Source organism: Aedes aegypti, chromosome 3 (genome assembly GCF_002204515.2).
Source record: "Aedes aegypti strain LVP_AGWG chromosome 3, AaegL5.0 Primary Assembly, whole genome shotgun sequence".
Lineage (NCBI taxonomy): Eukaryota > Metazoa > Arthropoda > Insecta > Diptera > Culicidae > Aedes > Aedes aegypti.
Genome location: NC_035109.1, coordinates 80796889 through 80820316, shown reverse-complemented (window position 1 = coordinate 80820316; position 23428 = coordinate 80796889). Strand labels below are relative to the sequence as shown.

The window sequence follows — 23428 nt, the reverse complement described above, 5'->3', positions numbered from 1 at the left end:
CAAAACTACCTCAAAGATTGGAACGGGCAGGAGGTACCAACACTTTTATCTCTTCGATGATAGTCTATCGATACAATTGAACTCCATCCCGCTTTTGTGTCCTCTTCTGGTGGAGACAAAAATGGACGGTTTGTTGAAGAAACACTAGTTCCTTGAATCCATCACTGAACAGAGAAGGGCACTGAAATCGATTTGGTCGCTTTTCCGCCGATAAATCTACCAGCGAGGCACCACTTCTTTTGTGAGCACGGTTCTTACGTTTTCCGTGACTACCGAAGTCGCGATGACCGCAAGCAGAAAAAAAAAACGCACCCACGGAGGGAAAAACGAATCAACCGAGAGGAAAGAGAGATCGAACGAACGAACTGCACAGCACGAGTGACGTCAACGGACTGAGGCGAAAATCGAGTTGAACGATTTTTGTTGCGTTGGTTAGGCGCGTCTTGCGTCAAGCGGAGTGCAAGTGCAGTGCAACCAGAGCGCGTCAACGACTGACATACATGAAACTGCTTTATCGATCGATCCGGGAGTACGTCGCGTGCTTCGTTCGAAAACGAACACAGAACCGCAAATCGACCTAAATTTTGCTTCTCGTGCCAAGGGGAATGCCTCTCGCCAGTTTGTAAAAAACTTCTAAACGCTTTCATTCATTAGAAACTCACGGTTTTTTCATCTTTATAAATCTTTCCGTGGCTTGTTGATGACGGTTAGAAAATCTTTTCGACGGTTAGGAACGGTTGGAAACGGATTATTGAACGAATTTCGTAAACATAAAAAAGAAAAATCCTGACGAATCATCGTCGATTTTGTTTTGGTCTGCGTTTTATTTTTCTCGAACGAAATGTAAAATATATCGAGTAGGGTGATCAAAGTATTTTGGACAGACCGTTACGCGTATATAATTTGGCCATTTAAGGCAAAATGAAATGGAAGTGGCCAATTTAGGGTGATCAAAGTTTTTTGGACAGACCTGCGTTACGCGTATATAATTTGGCCATTTACGGCAAAATCAAATGGAACTGGCCAAATAATATACGCGTAACGCACTGTCCAAAATACATAAAACACCCTACCCCCGTTGGTTTGACCACATTTAATCTTAACACTTTTTAATCTGTACCCCTCTAATTTGCACATCGTTCAGATTAAAAATGTTTCAAACGTCATTTAGCTCATGGAACAGAGTAAAGGGTTTATTCACAAATTTCATAACGCCAAAAATGGCCATTTTCGACACCCAGGTAACGTCTTTTGAATGAATAGTTTACAAATCTTGTATGAGCTGTAACATCACGAGGACACCCACCCACCCCTTCAGCGTTATAAAATTTGTGAATGGGCAAAAAGTGAAATGGAACGCTGTGGAACCGAGCGCAGAATCAAAACAAAACAGTGAAAGAGGTAACCAGAAACACGTTTCTAGGGTGACTAGATGTTCAAATTAAAAATGAACCCCGATGGTTTGCATGATGTACCGTTCAAATTAGCGGGGGTGCACGGTATTAAGAAAGTAAATTGTGAATAATGAAGATCCTTGGAAATTAAAAACGAATCAGCTATAGACCCGAGGGATGATAGTCTGGTATACGGGGGTTGAAATGAGCCAATAATTAGCTACCCAACATTGATTCAACATGGCGTTCAGTGTATTTGTTTTGATTTTTTTGGGACTGACAAAACATTTAATTTTTTTTGGGTAGGATACATACGGGGCCCAGATAGCCGTAGAGGTAAACGCGCAGCTATTCAGCAAGACCAAGCTGAGGGTCGTGGGTTCGAATCCCACCGGTCGAGGATCTCTTCGGGTTAGAAATTTTCTCGACTTCCCTGGGCATATAGTATCTTCGTACCTGCCACACGATATACACATGCAAAAATGGTCATTGGCATAGTAAGCTCTCAGTTAATAACTGTGGAAGTGCTCATTAAAACACTATGCTGAGAAGCAGGCTCTGTCCCAGTGGGGACGTAACGCCAGAAAAAAGAAGAACGTTGACAAAAGGCTGATGGTCAATTTCAAATGAGGATAAATTTTGCTGACTTTTACCGATTAGAGGGGCCTGATGTTCGTAGAACTGGAGACTTATTTTCTTGTGCTACTACAGGGTGTCTACTCGTTTAGCGAAATGAAATTCCCTGATATTTTTCCAGGTTTTTCCAGGTTTTATAAAAATAATTCCAGGTTCAATTTTATACATCTAAAACAAATTAATGACAAATTTTAAAGTGTGTTCGATTTAATAATTATTTATACACTTCTGAACATTATGCAAAGCATGCTGAAATGGAACAGTTTCATACCCACACAACCAGAATGTACATATAACGAAATCACCTTTTGCATTATGCGAGGCTTATATGCGCAAAGTTTCACGTATAAGATGTCGCGAAAAGGCCTTATACGTACAAAAGTGGAGGCGATATATGTGCATATTTTATATGATAAAAATTAACATGCAATGCGAGTGTGTAGATTTTATTGCGAACTAATCTGTACTCTTATGCGACTTAATTTGTAACAACAAAGTTAATTTTCTTGGGAATTGGAATTCGGCCGGGAAAATAATGATAATCGCACCACGGTTTATAAAGCAAACTAAAACGTGTTTATTTAGCAAAAACTACAACGGTAATAAAGATTCCATTTCGAACTGTCATCGTTCTCTTTCTTTCACTTCACACCTCATGGGCGCAACACTGATGATGGGGGTAAGCGTTGAGCGTCACGTTGCACAGTGGGATCAGTGCAGATATTGCTCCTCAATACCCCTGCTCAATCTCTGCAACCCTAGATCTTCACGTAAACGTCCAAAAGCTCCGGCAGGCAGCCCTTTTGTCATTATGTCTGCCAGCTGCTTCTCCGTCGGAATGTAGGAAATCGCAATCCGTCCATCTTGCACCAACTCGCGAATGAAATTATATTTAATATCAACGTGCTTCAGCCGTCGACTGTCCTTCGGTTCTTCAGCCACTCTGATGCAGGACTGATTGTCCTCATAGTAGGTTACAGCTCCTTCTACAGTTACGCCCAGGTCAGATAACAATCGACGCAACCATATGCCTTCGCATGCTGCCGTACACAATGCTACAAACTCAGCCTCTGTGGACGACAATGCAACAGTTTGTTGCTTCCGTGTTAACCACATCACTGTGCCGCCGAACACTCGCAATACACTGCCGGAAATAGATCGCCGGTCGTTCTCATCATTACCCCAATCCGCGTCGGAGTATGCCACGAGAGCTTCCACACGTTCGCCTCCTCGAAACTCTAATCCGATGTCAAGTGTTCCCTTCACATAGCGCAGGATACGCTTCACGTAGCCCCAATGTTCGTTGGTTGGACAACTTTGATATTGGCTTAACAGGTTCACCGCTGCACACAAATCCGGTCGGGAACTTTGTGCAACATACGCTAGGCAGCCAATCAACTCCCTGTACGGTTGAGTTGTCCTTTCCGTCTCCACACCCTTCTTCAATTTCAGTCGGCATTCCATCGGTGTCGCCACCGGCTTACATTCTTCCATTCCGAATCTGCGAAGAAGGCTCTCCAGGTAGGTACGCTGGGTAATCCGTAAAACACGGTTCTGTATGTCTCTCTCGATGCGCATACCGAGAAAGTTTCCGACCTGCCCTAGGTCAGACATCTCGAACTCTGCTGCTAGATGCTTCTTAACCTTAACGATGTCCATCAGATTCCGACCAATAATAAGAATATCGTCGACGTATAACAACAGAAACAACTTCGATTCGCCATCTTGTCTCATATACAGACAACGATCGTTCTCGCTACGACGAAATCCAAGTTTAGTTGCCAACTCATGGAATCTCTCATTCCAGGCCCTGGATGCCTGCTTCAGGCCATACAACGCGCGATTCAGTCGGCAAACACCGTCCGGTCGTCCTTCTACACTCTCTGGTAGCGTCATGTAGATTTCTTCACGAAGTCTCCCATTTAAAAATGCCGTTTTAACGTCCATCTGATGGACTTCGAGACGTTCCTGATTCGCAACGGCAAGAACTGTTCGAACTGTATCCAATCTGGCTACCGGAGCATACGTGTCTGTATAGTCGTATCCGAATCTTTGGGAGAAACCACGTGCCACTAATCTGGCCTTGTAGCGGTCAACACCGCCGTCCTCACCTCGCTTGATACGAAAAACCCACTTGCAGGATACGGCTCTCTTTCCTTCCGGCAGCTTGCATAACGTCCACGTGCCATTTTTCTGATGAGATTTCATCTCCTCGTCGACTGCAGTCTTCCACTGCGGCCAATCTTCACGCTTCTTCATTTCGTCCAAAGTATCCGGGAAGCTTTCAACAAAATTCATTGCGCTTAGAGCGTAAGCACAACTCATATCGTAATCATCATGCCATTTCGGTGGTGCACGCTTCCTAACACTGTGACCATTCGAATCAGCAACTCTTGATTCATTCTCCGAATTGAAATGATTTCCTGATGTCTCTGCTGTATCTCGACCAGATGCCCCTGCTGAATCTGAGCCGCCTGTTGCTCCTTCACAGTCCTCAAACTCATCGAACGTTCCATCCATATCATCCTGGTGATCTCCCACATCTTCAACCTCGCTGCCGTCCAACTCAGCATCGATCGGCGGTCGTCTGATCCTCACCAGGTCTGGTAGCTTCCCTTGTTCGTTTGGCTCGTCTACAGTACCAGCTTCGTCGAAGATCACATCGCGTAGTACTACCACCTTTTTCCACCTTGGATCCCAGATACGGTAGCCATTGCAATGGTATCCGAGAAAAATACCTTTCCAAGCCTTGCTGTCCAACTTTTTACGATGTTCCTTCGGTACATGGCAGTACGAAGGACTACCCCAGACGCGCAATCCGGACACATCAGGTTTGCGACCTTCCCACAGCTCAGAAGGAGTCTTCCCATCCTGAAGGGCGCTCGCTGGACTACGGTTTACCAAGTAAGCGGCCGTTTCTACGGCCTCGCACCAGAATCTCTTGTCGACGTTGGAACCGAAAAGCATCGCCCGTGCCTTTTCCACCAGCGTCCGGTTCATCCTTTCGCTAACGCCATTCTGTTCCGGCGTATACGGCACGGTACACTCCATCTGAATCCCTTTCTTACGACAAAAACGCTCAAAATGTTCATTTCGGTACTCACCGCCGTTGTCGCATCTTATGCGCGAGATCTTTCGCTCGAATTTTGCTGAAACCATTGCCTCATACAGCTTGAAGCATTCCAGCACCTGGCTCTTGGATTGCATCCGGTAAACCATGGTGAATCTGCTCCAATCATCGATGAAACTTACGTAATATCGACTGCCATCGTGAGCCACCGGCGTTACCGGCCCACACACATCGGTGTGAATCAGTTCCAAAACCCGAGATGATCTCTTCTCCGAGCTTTCGGAAAACGGCTTCCGAGTTTGCTTGGCCTCAATGCAAGACTCGCAGTACACTTCACTGTTATCATCACTCGTATTCTTCTCAAAACCTTTCACCATCTTTTTCTTCATGATGTTCTCAAGGTTCTTCTCACTTAAGTGTCCGAAACGTCGGTGCCATAGTTCATTGCACTTCTGAATCTTCCCACACGAGTACAGCGACGAAACACCTTCTTTCTTCGAACGGAAGTCCATTTCATACTGCACTCCGCGACGCTGACCACAAGCAACCACTTTTCCGTCTTTGAAAACTTTCACGCCACCGTCCTTGAAAACTACCGTCATGCCCGCCATTTCCACCTTACGGATCGAAAATAGATTGCACCGTAGGTCTGGGGCATACAGTACATTTTCCAACGTGCACTCGCGGTTCTCGTTTCCAATCGCAGCGATCACTTTAACCGAACCACGGAACTTCGCGACAGCGGATTTTCCACTCAACGCAACTGCGATCTTGATCGGTTCTTCCAATGGCACTAACGTTTCGAATACACTCTTGTCATTCGTCATGTGTTCTGACGCACCGGAATCTGCTAACCACTTGATCTTCTTCCCGCAGTCACTTTCAGCAGCAAAACAAATTCCACCACTGCTTTCTTCCGTTACGTTCGCACTTGTTTTCTTCTTGTCGCTTTTCTTCTTCTCGCGCTCCGGACACTCTGCCGCTTTGTGACCAACCTTTTGGCACACGAAACACTTCCACTTGTTCTTCGTTCCGGTCGGCTTCCCCACGAAAGCAGCTGGCTCACGTTTGCAGACACTTGCACCAATATCTTTTCCCCGACACTTAATCTCTTCATCGAGTAGCCGGCATTTGACAAATTCCAATGTCAAATTGTCCTCCGGCATCGTCTCTAACGCTGTAACTACCGTCGCGAACTTTGGTCCCAGCGTTAGCAAGAGATGACACACTACATCGATGTCGTCGATCATCGCACCCGTCGATTTATATTCGCGAACGATACGATCGAAAATCAAAAAGTGCTCCTGCAAACTCGTTCCACTTTCGTGACGCAGGGTGAGCAACTTTTTCTTTAAGTGCAACCGACTCGCGATACTTTTTCGTTCGAACACTTTGTGCAAAGCCACCCACATAGACTTTGGTGTTGGCTGATCCTGCACATACTCTAACTGGCTGTCACAAATGCGAGAAATAATGAACGACTTGCACCGGCGGTCTTTCTTCCTCCGCTTCACCGCCTCTTCTTCCTTCTGCTTCTTGATGGCAGCGCTGTCTTCTTCTTTGATAGCCAGCGCCTCCACTTCTTCCACCTCCTGTTCCACACATTCTTTCAAATCGTGCTCCTCTAACACGATCACCATGCGGAACTTCCACGATGGAAAATTTGTGCCATCAAACATCGGAATTCGCACAAGTTCCGATTCCCGTTCCATTTTCTTAGAAATATCACACACGGACTACGAATACACTCATTAATACTTCCCGACACACGCGAACTCTGGGCCAATAACCTCTTGGGAATTGGAATTCGGCCGGGAAAATAATGATAATCGCACCACGGTTTATAAAGCAAACTAAAACGTGTTTATTTAGCAAAAACTACAACGGTAATAAAGATTCCATTTCGAACTGTCATCGTTCTCTTTCTTTCACTTCACACCTCATGGGCGCAACACTGATGATGGGGGTAAGCGTTGAGCGTCACGTTGCACAGTGGGATCAGTGCAGATATTGCTCCTCAATAAATTTGACAGCTGCTACGGATTGATCCGACTAACTTTGTATGTGTATGCGGAACGAAACGAAATGTACATATGAACTCATAAAAAAGCGTTTTATGCGAGGAAACTTATCGGTTAAACGATTTCGCACACCATGTAGTGCGGGAGTGATGCAATTTGTACAAATAAACGACTTTGATTGTAAACTGTTATGCGACTTCTGGTTGTCTGGGTATCCAATATTACAATATGAAGATGATAACAATACCAAAGCCACGTTTTATTCAAAGGAATCGTGTTTGCCAATGATGATGCCTTTTATTTCGTATTGCGTAGTATGCACCTGAAACGTAAAGCGCTCAAGTAAAATTTCTCCTTTTTACCAAAGAAGTTTTGACAGCTGATTCAGTATGAGCGAGATGTCACTTTTACTTGCGGAATAATTGAGCGTCACATTTTTCCGTACGGAAAAAGTGGCAGCTCCATTTGATTTGCACAGCAGACGTTACCGACGTTATAAAATCAGCTCTACTTCTCAGCAGCGTACAACTCAAGTAATTTCGGTAGCGGAATCATTCCTTGACCGATTCTTGTCCTATCCTTTTGCACAGTACTTATGATCAGCGTACCGGCCATATGTAAGAGCTCTGTGAACTGAACGTCCTTTCAAGTGCATCGGTATGTTTCTTCTTGAAAGTATTTTTAGTACAGATTATGTACCATTCATTTCCATCGGTCGTTTGGATAACTAAGACAGCTTCATGGACGCAAATTAGCTTTATTTGGATATGTGGCAATATTTTACAATAAATATTAAGTTTACCGATGTATTAGCAAGTTATCATACAGTTATGACCTGCAAAAAAAAAAACAAATTCTTTAAAATATCTCAAATTGAATCGATCGTGTTAATGATCATCTGCTACATATTTAAGTAGATAACCTATTTAAATTAACACAAAAAATTCCTAAAACTTTTGGATCCCGGATCCAATTTTTATTTTGGATAATAGAAACACGGATTATCAAGCCTCTGGGTAATCGCGTTCGACCGAATAACATTTAACTGTGGTAATATGAATAAATTATGTACACAAATGTACACATTTCATTCGAAGTTCTAAATTAATCATGATTGTTACGAAATTTCGAATTTAAAGTTGTTCAAATTCCAGTTTACTTTTTAAAAATCTTTTTTTTTTGAAATTAAATATTTTCCAATAGGGTAGAAGCACCGGTTTTGGCCATACGCCAGTTGTAGCCATAGTGGATTATACACCGTTTTAAATAGCCAATCAGCATGAAACCTTTTGTGTGCAGTAGATCACATTCATATGATAGAGCTACATTCATTTACTTGTCCAAATTGATTCAAAACATAAGAAAAACAATTAATTTTCCTTATAATTTTAACTCCCATACACCTAATTTGGCCAGGGCACTCCTAATTTGGCCACTCTCATGAGAAATCAATGCAATTGGCCAATTTAGGAACCAAAGTTAAATCTCTGGCCGAAACTGGTTCCGTTGGCCTATATTGACCAACGGGATTTTCAAAGCGAAAAAATGGTTTTGGCTCAGTTTTGATATTTTACACATATAATATGAATTGAAAGCTTGCATTTGACATATTTGTTGTATAAATACGGCTTCCCATTCAGTTTTTATTGACATTTTCTCTTAGGCTGGCCAAAACTGGTGCTTTTACCCTAATTTTAAAAATTGTGAGTGAGTTTCTTGAAAGTATGAAATTTAGAAACCTCTTTCCAGGAAAAAAGAGATTAAAAAGTAAATAACCAAAAAGAAATCAAACAGTAATCAAAAAACGAAACCTAACAGGAACCAGGACAAAATAGTTTAATCAGACCAGACATTTATCTGAAAATATTTTAAATTTTTTTTTCAAATAATTTTTCGCGACATTACGACGACATACCAGCACATATGGTATATGCCAGTGAAGGACAAACATTCATTGATGTATTACGACGAAATTACGAGAGGGATGGATTGATATCTACAGTATCGGACATATAAAATGCACCAAAGCCGTTTTCCCACACAAAATGGTCAACTTCAGAGAGCTATATCTCCGCCGTTTCTCAACCGATTATTTTCCTTTTTTGTGTGATGAACTACAAATTTCCTCAATTTTCGAAAGCTATTGTAAAAGTTGCGTGAAAACTATTGATTCAAAAGTTACAGATAGGTTGAATTTTGACATAAAAAAAGCACCAAGACACAAAGTGATGTAGCAGAAAAACTACGCGTCGTAGCATCTTGGTGTCTTCAGCGCATTTGTTCATTGTGTGATAAGGACCAAATGCGCTGAAGACACCGAAAGGATACGACGCATAGTTTGTCTGATGCATTACTTTTCGCCTTGGTGCATTTTTTATGTCAAAATTCAACCTATCTGTAACTTTTGAATCAATAGTTTTCGCACAACTTTTACAATAGCTTTCGAAAATTGAGGAAATTTGTAGTTCGTCACAGAAAAAATGAAAAGAATCGGTTGAGAAACGGCGGAGCTATAGCTCTCTGAAGTTGACCATTTCGTATGGAAAAACGGCTTTGGTGCATTTTATATGTCCGATACTGTATATTTAATATATTCACTCTCCAAAAATTTGGAATTCTTCCAAAAATTTTGTTTTGGATATCTCAAAATAGACTTTCATCAAAAACTCCTTCACATATTATTTCAGATATTTTTTTGAAAAAGCCCTTAGTCCTCGATGATTTTATCCGGTGATTCTCCAATCAGTTTTTCTAGAACATCCTCCAGGACTCCCGGTTAAAACATGTTGTAATATTCAACCGGAAACTTCTCTAGATGCCTCCAAGAATTTCTCAGGATTTTATACAAAATTGTTCTTCAGAATTTTTAAAAGATTTTGACTACAAATTTCTCTGAGGATACCTTCAGGAATTTCTTCCGAGATTGCTCCTAGGATTTCTCCGGAAATTCCTCTGTTAATTCTAAGCAATTTCTCAAGGAATGTTTCAAAACTTTTTTCTCAAGCATTCTTCCAAGAGTTTTCACCAAGGAAGTTTGAATGTAATTTCCCAGGAAGCTGAGAAATTTTTGAGAAAATTCGTGACGTATTCCTAAAGCAAATTTACGGGTATCTCTGTTACAGTTACTTATGTAATTTCTTAGCTCACCCTTGATCAAAGAGGATTTTCTTACTCTTGAAAAACTTTTAGAAGATTTCCAATATTATTGCTACGATAATAAAAAAATAAAAGAAAAATCATAATATCTCGCAGGATATTGCGCAGGATCTACTGGAACACAGGACGAAATTACTAGAAAATTGTGTAGGAATAATCATTCCTACAATCGAAGGATTTCATAGAAAAAAATGCTGAGGTGTTAAATTGTGTGGAACCTTGAATGAACTTTTCAAAATTCCCTGGGGATTTTTTGAGAAATTCATTGAAACATGTTTGGATGAACTTCAGAAATCTTGGGATGAAATGCTAGAGAAATTTCTAGAAAAATACTCTAAAGAAACTTAACAATGAAACACAGGTCGAATTGAGGGAATTATTTGAAATTTTCTTAATATATTCACTCAAATAACCCCTCGAGGAGCTTTTGGATCTTTTCTTTGGAATAACCGTATATGAAATGGCGTTGAAATTCTTGTCGAGTTTTCTTTGGAGAAATTCTGTGAGAAACTTTGGATATCTCTTAGATTAATGACAGTAGAATTCGGTTGGATAGTTAGTGAAAAAATATCTGGAGGAAGTCCTAGGATAGTCTTTGTTCAAAGTACTGTCTGATAAAAATTCCTAGAGGTGGTAACGTTGAAATATTCAAGGATTTCCTGAAGCAAATTATGGAGGAACTCCTGCTGAAGGAATTTCTTGAAGAATTCCTGATAAAATCTCTGGAGAAACCACTAGGATATTTCCTTAGGCTGTTCTCGAGAAATACGAAAAGAAATTTTGCGTCTCAGTTATTTGCAAGCAAGATAACGAAAAAAAAGAGACTTAAGAGACTACTTTGGTTAAAATAGATACTGCAGACACCATTTATCAAAAATAGAGACTTTTTAGAGACTTGCATAAATATGGTATCTAAAAAGAAACCTGCTACCCAGCCCTAGATATGTTAATCCTTGACCGAATAAATTTAGATACATTAAAAACATCAATCATGTTTTGATAAGCTGACAGAATTTTATACTCGAATAGATTCTCACTGAACAGCTCATAAAGTGCTTGGAGAGCGGCGCAGCCGAATTTTTTTCGAATGAAGATAGTTTTCTGGTAATTAATGATAGCTCTGGCTTATAACGCAAAAATCCTTTGTAGTAAACATATTCTATCATGAATTACTGCCTCAAAATAATTTCCCTGATTGTGATCGAAATTCCCTGAGAATTCCAGGTTTTTTCCAGGTTGAATAAAATTCCCTGATAATTCCAGGTTTTCCAGGTATTTCCAGGTAGTAGACACCCTGTACTAGTTCAGGATATTGTCGAAACTTGGGGTCCTCATGTTTTTAGAAATTTTAATGTAGGTCTACAGTTAACCCTCTAATACCCAACCCCGCCTTTAGACGGGGTACACTTTGGAATTTTGTGTATTTTTTCGTAGCTCGGAAATCAAAATGATTTTATTTTTGGCTAAAACCTTGACTTATAACACGCATATAAGAAAAGTTTTTTATGACTTTTGAAACTTTTTTGTATTTTTGAAAATTGTTTGAAAAATTGTATTCTTATATAACCTACAAATACCCGGGGTTCATTTAACGTGTGATATAAAATATCGTACCTTTTATATTTTTCTACGATCAACCTATCACAAAAGAAGAGCTTGGTGGTATTCAAATAATTTTAAACCTGTTTTTCCGTTAAATACACGGAAAATTAAAGAATTTCCAGAAAAATATTAAAAATTTAAAATTTTTAAAATTAGCGTAAAAATTTGAATTTTTATTATTGCCAAAAATTAGTAACTAGAAGAGGCTTCAAGAAAAAATGAAAAAGGGTAGGAATGTTCAAAAATAAAAATTATAAAAATCAAAAACCGAAATCCATAGATTTGCAAATAAAAATAAATCATTGCCCAAAACGTGTTTAGAACGATTTTAGATAACTAAAAATGATATTTAGATTGAAAATAAAAATTTGGGTATTAGAGGGTTAATCAATTGTTATCGCCAACTCCTCCGAGACGTCGTTGGGAGATAGATAAAGAATTATTGGATGTTCGTTCACGGCAGCTCCATATGAAGACTGACGACGATTTGTTCGAGTTTTCTTTGGATACTACAAGCTTGAAAGGAACTAGACAATTTTAAATTATTGGATCGGTTCTTTTAACAGTCAAACTCGTCGAAAAGTTGGAGCTCAAGAGATGTGATTTGAGAATAAAAGCAGGACTTAAGGGGGCAGGATCCGTCATTGATTTAGGAATTTTCAAAAGCAGTTTTTTCGTTCAAAATCAAGAAAATGTACAGGAAAATGTGTTCACTGTATTCTATTCTCCAACCGAAACACAGTGAACACATTTCCATCGAATGATTTTTAGTTTTGAACAGAAAAACTGCTTTTGAAGTTTCGATGATGACGATGATTACGATGACGGAGCGTTGATCGTTAACGATCGGTTGGAGAATAGAATACAGTGAACACATTTTCCTGTACAATTCCTTGATTTTTAACGAAAAAACTGCTTTTGAAAATTCCGAAATCAATAATGGATCCTGCCCCTTAAGATCCGAGGTGATGCACGGTGATATGAAGGCAGTGAATAATCACTAGCTGTTAGTTAGGTGTCTAGAAATAAACTGAATTTATCTTTCATGTATTGTTTTACGCCGACCACTCGGTCGCAGATCGAGGGCCGATCAAAACCCGATCGTTGACGTAACAACTTGAAGTATAACTATTTTCCGAGCGCAGGGGTGTGCGCATGCACTAACTAGTATAACAGACTGGATTATCAAGGAATGTCATCCATAAAACGGTACAGACATATTCTAGATGCAACATTATATTCAATGCTTATTCTTACCTCTAAAGCATACTCATGTAAATGCTTTCGGAAACGGTCTGACCAACCGGCTTAATGTTTGCCCTTCTTCTTCTTGTGCTGGCTCTTTCTCGGCAGCTGCCTAGGAGCAGGTCCCGATGCAGGCATCTCATGGGCGGCCGGAGTAGCCGGTGACTGTTTCGTCTGGTTGTAGGCCTTGCTCATGTCACTGTGGAGTAAAACAAAAAAGCAAGATTTAATAATTTCGTTCGAATATCCCAACCAAATGCGGCGAACTTACTATTGATCCGCCTGTCCGGAGGCCGTTCCTTGACTGCCCTTGATGATTTCCTTCACGCGGCGATCGCGCTTCTTGCGGTAGCCAGAACGTTCGTAGCGAGGCAGCCACCGTTCCGGATCCGGAACTGCGCTGGCATCGTAGTTCTTCGGAAGCTTGCCCTTACGTTTGCGCACGGTTTTCTTCTTCTGTTTAGCGATCTCGCTGCTCGGAGTGCCTGGCGATTGGTCTGTTTTGCCCGAGGCTGGCATCTTCTTTTTGACTGCCTTGGCGATCATCATCCAGTTGGTAGCTTCCAGGGCATCGATTTCCGAGGCGGTGGTCAGAGTTTCCAAAGCGGGAAGTTTTTTGCTGGCTTCCTGAGCCTTCTTCGGGTTGAACTGAGCATAAGCGATAACTAGCTGGGCAAGGATCTTCATATCGGAAGGATTGGTCTTGAGCAGTTCTTCCAAACTCTTGGCAGCGGTTTCGGATTCGCCACCGCGTAGATGGAAGCTAGCAGCTTGACGCCACATGTCGGTAAGGTCACCGCCAGCGGTAGACTTGTTCTTCTTGTACCATTCGACGGCATTCTTCAGAATAGCGGAGGCAGAATTCTTGTTATCAAGACCCAGATAAAGAGTAACTAAGGCAGATACCACTCCCGGACGATACTTGGCTTCACCAAGACTTTCAAGAATTTCAACGGCAGCCTTTCGGTTACCGGCCAGCAAATGAAGCTGAACGATGGCGAATTTGACCTCCAGTTCTTGCTTCGGTTGCTTTTTGGAATAATTTTCCAACAGTTCGATGGCATCTTTGTATTTCTTATCCCGTGCCAACTGACTGACACGAATCAACAACGATTGGAATTCCAAGTCCGGGTAAGAGTTACCCAAACGACTGGCCAACATGTGACAATCCGATTGGTTGGTGAAGAAGGCCAACAAACAATTATTGAATGCGATAAGTTTCTTCTGCTTGGAGGTCAATTTATGCTCCGCTTGCTCCGAAGTAGCGGCCTTCATCTTTTTCTTCGAATCGAACATGTTCTGATCCTTGTTGATGACCACCAAATTGTTACTGGCCACCGCCGTCAACGCATGGTCGTTGGTTTTGTGCTTCAGCGCATCAGTGTAGATTGCGGAAGCTTCCTTCGACTTACCTTGCATCTGTAGACAGTAAGCCAACTGTACCTTGATGATCGCAATTTCATCCATAATGTCTTCCTCGGTAGCGCCATCTTCTTCCAGAAACTCCCGACACAGCTTCTCGCTAGTACGAAGCTTCTTCTCTGCCTCTGGGAACTGTTGCTTCCCGGCCAGGGCACAAGCTGCGTTGTACGTCAGCTCGTACGTGTCCTCACGTAGAACAGGAAGCTCCTTCTTGGAACCATCCACGCAAAGATTGGCGACTACGGCGCTCAGATTGGTGGTTCTCTCGTCATCATAGTCGTCACTGGTGTTCTTAATGATGTCCTTGTACAGCTCATAGCATTCCTCGTGTTTCTCCAGGCTGAAACCAAAATGTTGAATTTACAAATGTACAAACCGCGAGCCAAATCAACGCGACCTACCGATAGAGGATCTGTGCCATGAGTTCCTTTAGGTTCGGTGGCAACACTTTGATGCCACTGTTCTGGATCGTTTTCAGGGCGGCCTCCGGTTGATTCAGTCGGTACTCCGAGTAGGCCCGCTCGAAGGTGCAATCGTACGGTGGTTGCGTACGGTCGAGGAACTTGATCACCTCCTCGAACTTGGACAGCTGGATCAAGCAAACCAGCTTGCACTGGAGCGCTTTCTGCTCACTTTGATCAAGGGCCAGAACTGAAAGGCAAGGTATTGATCATACTTTTTATTTATGATTTATCATTTACGGCTAACCAGCTTAGTGTAAGTCTGGACAAGTATAGTAAAACTAAATGTTCTATATACTTTGCAATTGGATTAAATGGTTAAATTGATGGCCAATGAACAATTCAGATTCCAACATGTACATTCAACCACTCAACTTTAACGTGTAACAAATCTGAAGGCTATTCTACTGGTCTTGCTCTTTTAGACATAGAAAAAGCATTCGACATTGTTTAGCATGAAAGCTTGATTGTAAAATTAAATAACCTTAATTTCCTAACATACATTGTTAGAAAAATCCAAAGTTATCTGTCAAATAGTACACTTCAGGTTAATTATCAGAACTCCAAGACTTCCTCTAAGAGCTGGTGTTCCTCAAGGCAGCATTTTGGGACCAAAAATATACAATATTTTCACATCTGACTTACCCGACTTACCTGAGTTACCTCAGGGATGTCAAAAATCTTTGTTTGCGGATGAAACAGGCCTCTCCGCCAAAGGACGAAGTCTGCGTGTCATCTGCAAAAATGTTTGGATATTTTTTCTTCATACTTGCAAAAATGGAAGATTTCTCCTGATGCTTCCAAAACTCAACTAATAATATTCCCACATAAACCTTTGGCTTTGTCTTAAGAACAAGCTTTTGATATTCAAACAAATTTTCAGGCCAGCCATGTTATATGCTGTACCAATATGGACTAGCTGTTGTAATACCAGAAAGCAAGCTCTGCAGAGGATTCAAAATTAAATTTGAAAATGATTCTGAAGCTTCCTCCCTGGTATAGTACCAATGAGTTACATAGAATATCAAATGTTGAAATATTGGAACAAATGTCATATAAAATAATTAATAATTTCAGGCAAAAAAAGGTTAAATCAAATCACCTGTAAAAAATCTGAACTGCTACGGCAAATGAAATGAAATATGTTGTTAAAAAATGTTAATAAAATCTTAAATTTGTTTAACAAAATTAGGATGATAGTGTTGTCCAATAACACAGAACACCTAGATATAAGAAATGAATGTAATGTTTGAAATAATACTAATAAAGAGATTAAAACAATATATGTTTTTATGCGAGATTGGGTGTTTCGGAACCAACCCATCGCCAAGGTACGGTACACAACATGCAACTGATGTGACGTGATTCCCCCCACACGACATGTATGCAACTGAAGACTTCTTTGATGCAGCTTCATCCATGTCACGCGACATACTCACTTTTGTTGGCCGACTTGAGGGCCTTCTCGTACTCCCCATTGGAACCTTGCTTGTTCAACTCGGTGTACAGCTGCCGTATGGTCGTTTCCCGGGCCTCGTTCTTGGACATGGCGAAGCTGGACACTACTCGCACCGGTTCGCTACAATGTTAGTGGAAAATTCACCAAAAATCACACGAAATTCTGTTCACTTGCGTACGTGCAGTTTCACTTTTCTCGCGTCGCGTGTCACAAAATTCAATGTTGACAGTTTCCCTCGAACAAAAACTGACAACTTGGCAGTGGGTTCAGTCGATATGCCATAATTTTGAGATCTATAAAAGTCGATGTTCGAAAAATTCGAAATGTCAAACGCACATATATATTGGCAACGAGAAACGTCAAAATCACATGATGATTGTTTTGGTTCTGTGATCAGTGAGAAAATAAAAGTTTCATCAGAATCACAAATTTTGTTAAAATGCCGAAAACTCGCGACGAAGTGTGCCAGCTGATGGACAAACTGCTGCTCCACTCGCTGGAGCTGATGGAGCAGGAGGTGAAGCTGAAAACCACCATCGAAACCGTAACCAACGACGGCCAGCTGGATTTAGCGCACACTCGGTTCACCAAGGGACCGCAATCCGTTTCGGCGGTCCAGTTGCCGACCGAGGACTACCGGGATTTCAGCGCACTGAACTCGCTTACCGAGGACCGGGACGAGCTGGGCAATGCCCAGCTGTCCCTGGATCAACATCCGGTCGATAAGGAAGCGGGATATATCGATCCAATCAGGTGGTTTGGGATTTTGATTCCGGCGACGCTGCAAAGTGCCCGGACCAAGTTTGGCCGGGCACTGGAGTATGTGGTCGAGTGTGGCAACGTGCAGATTCAGCTGCGGAACGCTCTCCTCAGCTATGGGACGCTGAGGAAACTGAAGGCGGAGTTGTAGAGCTTAGGATTAGATTGTTGGATAGATATATTAATGTATCGAAATTATATTTTAGTTTGATAAATTAAACAAATACATATTCCATTCAAATCAACTTTATAAGTGTACATATTTTGCTTTTTGAGATCGTCCATACAACGTCAAACGAAATACAGTTAACTCTCCATTACTCGATATTGTTCTGTTCTGTTCTGTTCTGTTCTGTTCTGTTCTGTTCTGTTCTGTTCTGTTCTGTTCTGTTCTGTTTCTGTTCTGTTCTGTCTGTTCTGTTCTGTTCTGTTCTGTTCTGTTCTGTTCTGTTCTGTTCTGTTCTGTTCTGTTCTGTTCTGTTCTGTTCTGTTCTGTTCTGTTCTGTTCTGTTCTGTTCTGTTCTGTTCTGTTCTGTTCTGTTCTGTTCTGTTCTGTTCTGTTCTGTTCTGTTCTGTTCTGTTCTGTTCTGTTCTGTTTCTGTTCTGTTCTGTTCTGTTCTGTTCTGTTCTGTTTCTGTTCTGTTCTGTTCTGTTCTGTTCTGTTCTGTTCTGTTCTGTTCTGTTCTGTTCTGTTCTGTTCTGTTCTGTTCTGTTCTGTTCTGTTCTGTTCTGTTCTGTTCTGTTCTGTTCTGTTCTGTTCTGTTCTGTTCTGTTCTGTTCTGTTCTGTTCTGTTCTGTTCTGTTCTGTTCTGTTCTGTTCTGTTCTGTTCTGTTCTGTTCTGTTCTGTTCTGTTCTGTTCTGTTCTGTTCTGTTCTGTTCTGTTCTGTTCTGTTCTGTTCTGTTCTGTTCTGTTCTGTTCTGTTCTGTTCTGTTCTGTTCTGTTCTGTTCTGTTCTGTTCTGGTTTTTGATTGCCGGATGGCCAGGAACATCAATCTAACACAAATGGGACAAAACACAGAGAAAAAAACTGGGGAAGACAACACAAAAGAATTAAACTTTTATACAACACAAGCGAAGATAATCGTAAATCGGCAACATGTAGACGAGATCGCGGGAGCGTAACACATCTCTAACTGAAACATAGGGTTGTCTACCTCGGGCCGCAAGGGTATCCAAAAGTTGTGTTATGGCCAGCTCAGCAACATAATCCGTTTTCGGAAGGCAGAAGAATTTTCATTGAAGACACCGAAGCCAGTGGATCCCTTTATACGTAACCCGTCAGTGAAATATCTCCTGGCGTCAGTGAAATATTCCCAAAAGCTTAAGCTTTAGTTGGGCTGGATTCCGCTTTCTAGAAAATACGACAAGTTGAGTTTTTTTGCGGTGCAAACTCTATCCCTAAATTTCTAGCCCAAGTGGATAGATTATCAAGGGAATTTTGCAATGGTCTTTGCAAGATTTCCGCTCGTGGGTTCTTCATAAAGACCACAGCATCATCTGCAAGTTGTCTAAGCGTGCATGGTTCTTCCAAACAGTTATCAATATCTTTAACATAAAAATTAAAAAAGCAAGGTGTCGGAATTCATAATTTTATTTCTAAAAACACAATACAAAAATAAATACTTTCTATAGAATCACTTTTTATTTTCGAAACATTTTTTTATATTCATTTTTTTCGGAACCGTTAAACTCTCAAGCACAACCGCACATCCCATAATCTGTTTCAAAACTGATCTTTCAATCGCAGCTTTCAATCCGCCCAGCTCGAAAAAAAAGCTATCCCTTTCTCTCTTTTTCTTTCGTCATCAGGTACACAGTTTGTTTCATGTTTGTTGGCAATCAGGCAGCGCATGAGCCTCTATACGTGCCATAAATTCTTTTGTTCTCATGACTTTTACTGTGCGCCGTGTGTTGGTGCTGTCTCGCTCTCTCTCACGGACATTTTAAAAACAGGGCGCACAGTAAAAGTCAAGCGTTCTATAGCATGCATACACGCTAAGAAAATAAATTACTAGATATGTTAAATACCATTCTAAAACCATATTCGGTCTATTTACTCATTGTGATGCATTTTAATGTATTAAGCTTAGCTAGTATAAACGTATTTTATATCGCAAAATGATTTTTTGAAAAATATTTATTTAATGCATAAAGTTCTAAAATTACAGACTGTCGTAACCTGCTGAGGATGGTAAGCATCCTCAGCTAAACCGTCGCAACACGTCCGTTGCTTTCAACTATGACCGATTAACTGACTCAATTTTTCTTCTGTGATCATTGCATTCGAGTGTACGAAGGTACGGTGCTGCCATCTGGGAAAAGTTTGCTCGATGCGTGAAGCGTCGAAAATTTTACCCGGCAAGGTATAGGAAGCGAAATTTCAAATGCTCATATAAAATTAACTACAATAGTTATTTAAAATCTTTTCAGTATATGTTGATATACTTTTGATGGGCTACATTATAGGCATATAATTTTGAGTTTTATATTTTTTTCTCAATATGCTGCTGATTCTATAGTTGATCAATAGTCTAACCCCGTACACTTGACAGAATTTAATTAACAAGTGTTTTGAATTTTTTAGAAGCATTTGAAAATTGACTCCCTATGCTTTGCCATGTAAAATAATCGGAGCTTCACGCATAGGGTCAACTGTGGTAATTACCTTCGTAGACGCGAATAGTCAGCAGACCTTTCTATGACTGTGTTTGTGATCGTATCACTCGCGAACACACTCTCTCGTTCTGTTCTTTGCTGAAAGAAAGAGAGAGAAACAGAAACGGCTTCTTCCAACCAAAGTCTACACAGATTCGAATAACGCACCAACTGGAGGGTACATCCAGCGTGATGCTCAATCGAGCGTCCTATTTTCAAATGATGCTTATTGACATCATTTATTTAAGATCAAATTTGAATGTATTTCTTATAGCTTCAATATATTGAAACTTTAGGTATTATATAGAGCTATGAATCCATTACCACAATCCCTCTCACCTCTACTCTTCAAAAAGATAAGTCACATACAATTTTGTGATATATTTTATTTGTTTCAAGATATTTTTTTTCTGCAACAGTACAATTTCAAACTAGATTTTTTTTACTTCTCTGGTTCTATGTCTTGACATTGATGCATAACACAAATTTAGGACAAAGGTAGTCCTTACCATAAAAACCATTAAGTTTTGTCTTATTGCGTTTAAAAATATACAAATTGTGCTACATAGCAAGCCCTGTTGATATTTCAAGAAAAAAGGAATTGAGAAATCAGAGTTAAAAGTTTACAAATTACCTTTAAGAACACAAAACATTTCGCAAATTATATAAGTATTAAAAATTAAATAAGTATTGACGAAACAACTTATTCAGGTTACACTGATCAGCTATTCGAAAAATTCTTTAATAGATCCTGTATATATACCATATACATATTGCCGTGAATGCTTGCAGCCGTGATCTCGATTTCTTTGTAGAGTATAGCTACTTAACTAATTTTGTTTAAGATATGTTTAGGCATTATGGATTGAAATTCCTTAGCAAACAATCAAGAAGGTTTCTAAAGCATGCTCCATTTTAAATTCCTTTCTGCGTTCTGTGATCAAACAAAAGTAGTTTCTTGAACAATTCAGTGAAAAAACGATATAAGTGACTAGAGACTTTTTAAACGGTATTCAAATGAACAATTTAATTATTTTGTTTTAGTTCTACACTTTTTTTTAATTTTTATCATTCCGAAATATTTGTTTATAATGGACCATAAATCATCAAGACAACCGCTTTGAAATGCATAGAAAGCTCCACCGTAGAACAGACAGAAATACTGTCACAATGCCAAATCCCATATACAGTGATGCCCTTGTTTTCATGCGATGAGTGCTGATCCAAATTCAATCCAAATCCAATTCAATTTCAATCCAAATTCAATCTAAATTCAATCCAAATCCATTTCAAATCCAATTCAAATTCAAAGCCAATCTAAATCCAATCCAAAGCCAATCCAAAGCCAATCCAAATTCAATCCAAATCCAATCCCAATCCAATCCAAATTTAAAACCAATCCAAATACAGTCCAAATCCAATCCAAATCCAAACAAAATTTGAACCCACTTCAACCCAATCCAAATCCAATAGAATTTTAATCCAAGTCCAGTCTAAAAGCAAATAAATCCAAGGCCAATACAAATTTGATCCAAATTCAATCTAAATCCATTAAAAATCCAATCCAAATCCAATCCAAATTCAATCCAAATCTAATCCAAATCCAATCCAAACCAAATCCGATTAAATTTCGATCTTAATCAAATCCAAATCCGATCCACATTCAAGCCAATGTCAACCCAAATCCAATCTAAATCCAATTTAATTCCAATCCAAATTAATTCCAAATCCAATCTAAATCAGAAACAAATGTAAATCCAATCTAAAAGCGATCCAAATCCAATCCAAACCAAATCTTATTCACAAATCAGATACAAATTCAAATCCAATAGAACTTCAATCCAAGTTCATTCTAAATCCAATCCAAATCCAGCACAAATCCGATCCAAATCAGATACAAATTAAAATTCAATCCATTCCAATTCCAATAGAACTTCAATCCAAGTCCGGTCTAAATCCAAAACAAATCCAAATACAGCCCAAACCTAAAACCAATCCAAATACAGTCCAAATTCAATCCAAATTTAATCTAAATTCAATTTGATTTCAATCCAAATCAAATACAAGTAATTCCTAATCTAATCCAAATCAAAAACACATTTAAATCCAATCTAAATGCGATCCAAGTCCAATCCAAATCCAATCAAAGAGCAATCCAAATCTAATTCAAATCCAATCCAATTCAAATCCAATCTAATTCAATGTCAATCAAATGCAATCCAAATCAGATACAAATTTGAATCCAATAGAACTTCAATCTACGTTCAGTCCAAATCTAATCCAATCCAAATCCAATAGAATTTCAATCCAAGTCCAGTCCAAATGAAATTAAATCCAAAGCCAATACAAATTTGATCGAAATTCAATCTAAATCCAATCAAAATCCAATTCAAATCCAATCCAAACTCAATCCAAATCTAATCCAAATCCAATCCAATCCAAATCCGATTAAATTTCAATCTTAATCAAATCCAAATCCGATCGTAATTCATGCCAATTCCAATCCAAATCCAATCCAAATCAAATTCAATCCAAATCCTATTCGATCCATAACTAATCCAAATCTATTCCTTATCAGAAACAAATTTAAATCCAGATACAAACACTCTAAATCTAATCTAAATACAATCCAAATACAATCCGAATCGAATTCAAATCCTTAATCCGATCCAAATTCAAGCCAAATTCAATCCGAATCCAATCCAATCCAAATCAGATATAAATTAAAATCCAATCCAAATCGAATAGAACTTCAATCCAAGTCCAGTCTAAATCCAATCCAAATCCAATACAAATCCGATCCAAATCTAGTCCAATCCAAATTTAATTCTTATCCATTCCAAATCTCATCAATTAATATCGTATTCAAATCCAATAAAAATCCCATACAAATTCATTTCAATCTGTAACGGAATCAGGTGTTGGTTCGACTGGTGAAACACGTCCGATTTTGTCAAACTAATTATAGCACCCTTAAACTCCAGTATTCACGAAATATTGATATACTACGCACAAGATTATCTGTTGAATGTTAAAATAGCTTAGTTTATTAAAATTTTGAGACAACTTCTAAGAAATTGATATTTTTATTATTTATCATTAAATCTTTGTGGTTGAATTTCTGTACGACTTGTTTTACTTGACCGATTCTCGTTTTAGGTTTTTTTTCTGTTCAATAAATTTTTTGAAGCATTGTATTTTCACTGGAAATTTTGGTTTTATAATCTTACTCATTCAAATATTTTTTCATTGCAATTTGTTTCAATCGGATATTTTTTTTTTTTGTGACCCCACCATAGGTCCGGTTTCCCCATTATTTTCTTTAGTCATATCTTTTTTTCTTGGCTTCATATCATGTCAGTTTTGCTCACTCTTTCATTTTTTTTCCACATATATTTTTTGGCTTCATATCATCCGTTCTCATCTTTTTTTCTAGCCACATCTATTTTTTTAGCTTTTTTTTATCATGTCCTTATTATCCTCTTTAAATTTTCTCTTATTTTAGCCACATCTTTTTTTTAGCGTCATATCATGTTCGGTTTTATC

At 39.5% G+C, this 23428-nt stretch overlaps 3 protein-coding genes across 4 annotated transcripts in view; 1 reads left to right on the top strand and 2 right to left on the bottom strand.

Annotated features, from left to right (window-relative positions):
* The window catches only part of LOC5578007 (beta-TrCP), a 139638-nt gene extending 139222 nt beyond the window's left edge, over positions 1-416 (bottom strand). Inside the window, exon 1 of the mRNA XM_021853791.1 lies at positions 10-416. The gene's annotated coding sequence lies outside the window, so the exon portion shown is untranslated. The remainder of the gene's footprint in view (positions 1-9) is intronic.
* A 12683-nt stretch (positions 417-13099) lies between these two features.
* Positions 13100-16709, bottom strand: LOC5578008 (signal recognition particle subunit SRP72). Of its 2 annotated transcripts, none has more exons than XM_021849165.1 (5): positions 16641-16709; positions 16447-16586; positions 14948-15197; positions 13396-14886; positions 13100-13323 (listed from the first exon to the last, which is right to left on the bottom strand). In XM_021849165.1, exons 2-5 carry the CDS (start codon positions 16553-16555, stop codon positions 13188-13190), a joined length of 1986 nt encoding a protein of 661 aa, XP_021704857.1. In that variant the 5' UTR covers positions 16556-16586; positions 16641-16709; the 3' UTR covers positions 13100-13187. The 2 variants fall into 2 exon arrangements, with proteins under 2 accessions (XP_021704857.1, XP_021704856.1); XM_021849164.1 differs by having other exon boundaries at positions 16645-16707.
* Positions 16710-16824: 115 nt separating this feature from the next.
* On the top strand, positions 16825-17470 carry LOC5578009 (coiled-coil domain-containing protein 115). The gene has a single exon (XM_001656697.2). It carries the CDS (start codon positions 16906-16908, stop codon positions 17374-17376), a length of 471 nt encoding a protein of 156 aa, XP_001656747.2. The 5' UTR covers positions 16825-16905; the 3' UTR covers positions 17377-17470.
* Positions 17471-23428: the final 5958 nt, after the last annotated feature.

Bases quoted from the DNA above. Each gene is read 5' to 3' on its own strand.
- LOC5578008 (XM_021849165.1), bottom strand. From the start codon at position 16,555: ATGTCCAAGAACGAGGCCCGGGAAACGACCATACGGCAGCTGTACACC. The intron at 14,887-14,947 runs GTAGGTCGCGTT...TTTTGGTTTCAG, and splicing joins ATGGCACAGATCCTCTATCG to CCTGGAGAAACACGAGGAAT. The intron at 13,324-13,395 runs GTAAGTTCGCCG...TTTACTCCACAG, and splicing joins TCCGGACAGGCGGATCAATA to TGACATGAGCAAGGCCTACA.
- LOC5578009 (XM_001656697.2), top strand. From the start codon at position 16,906: ATGCCGAAAACTCGCGACGAAGTGTGCCAGCTGATGGACAAACTGCTG.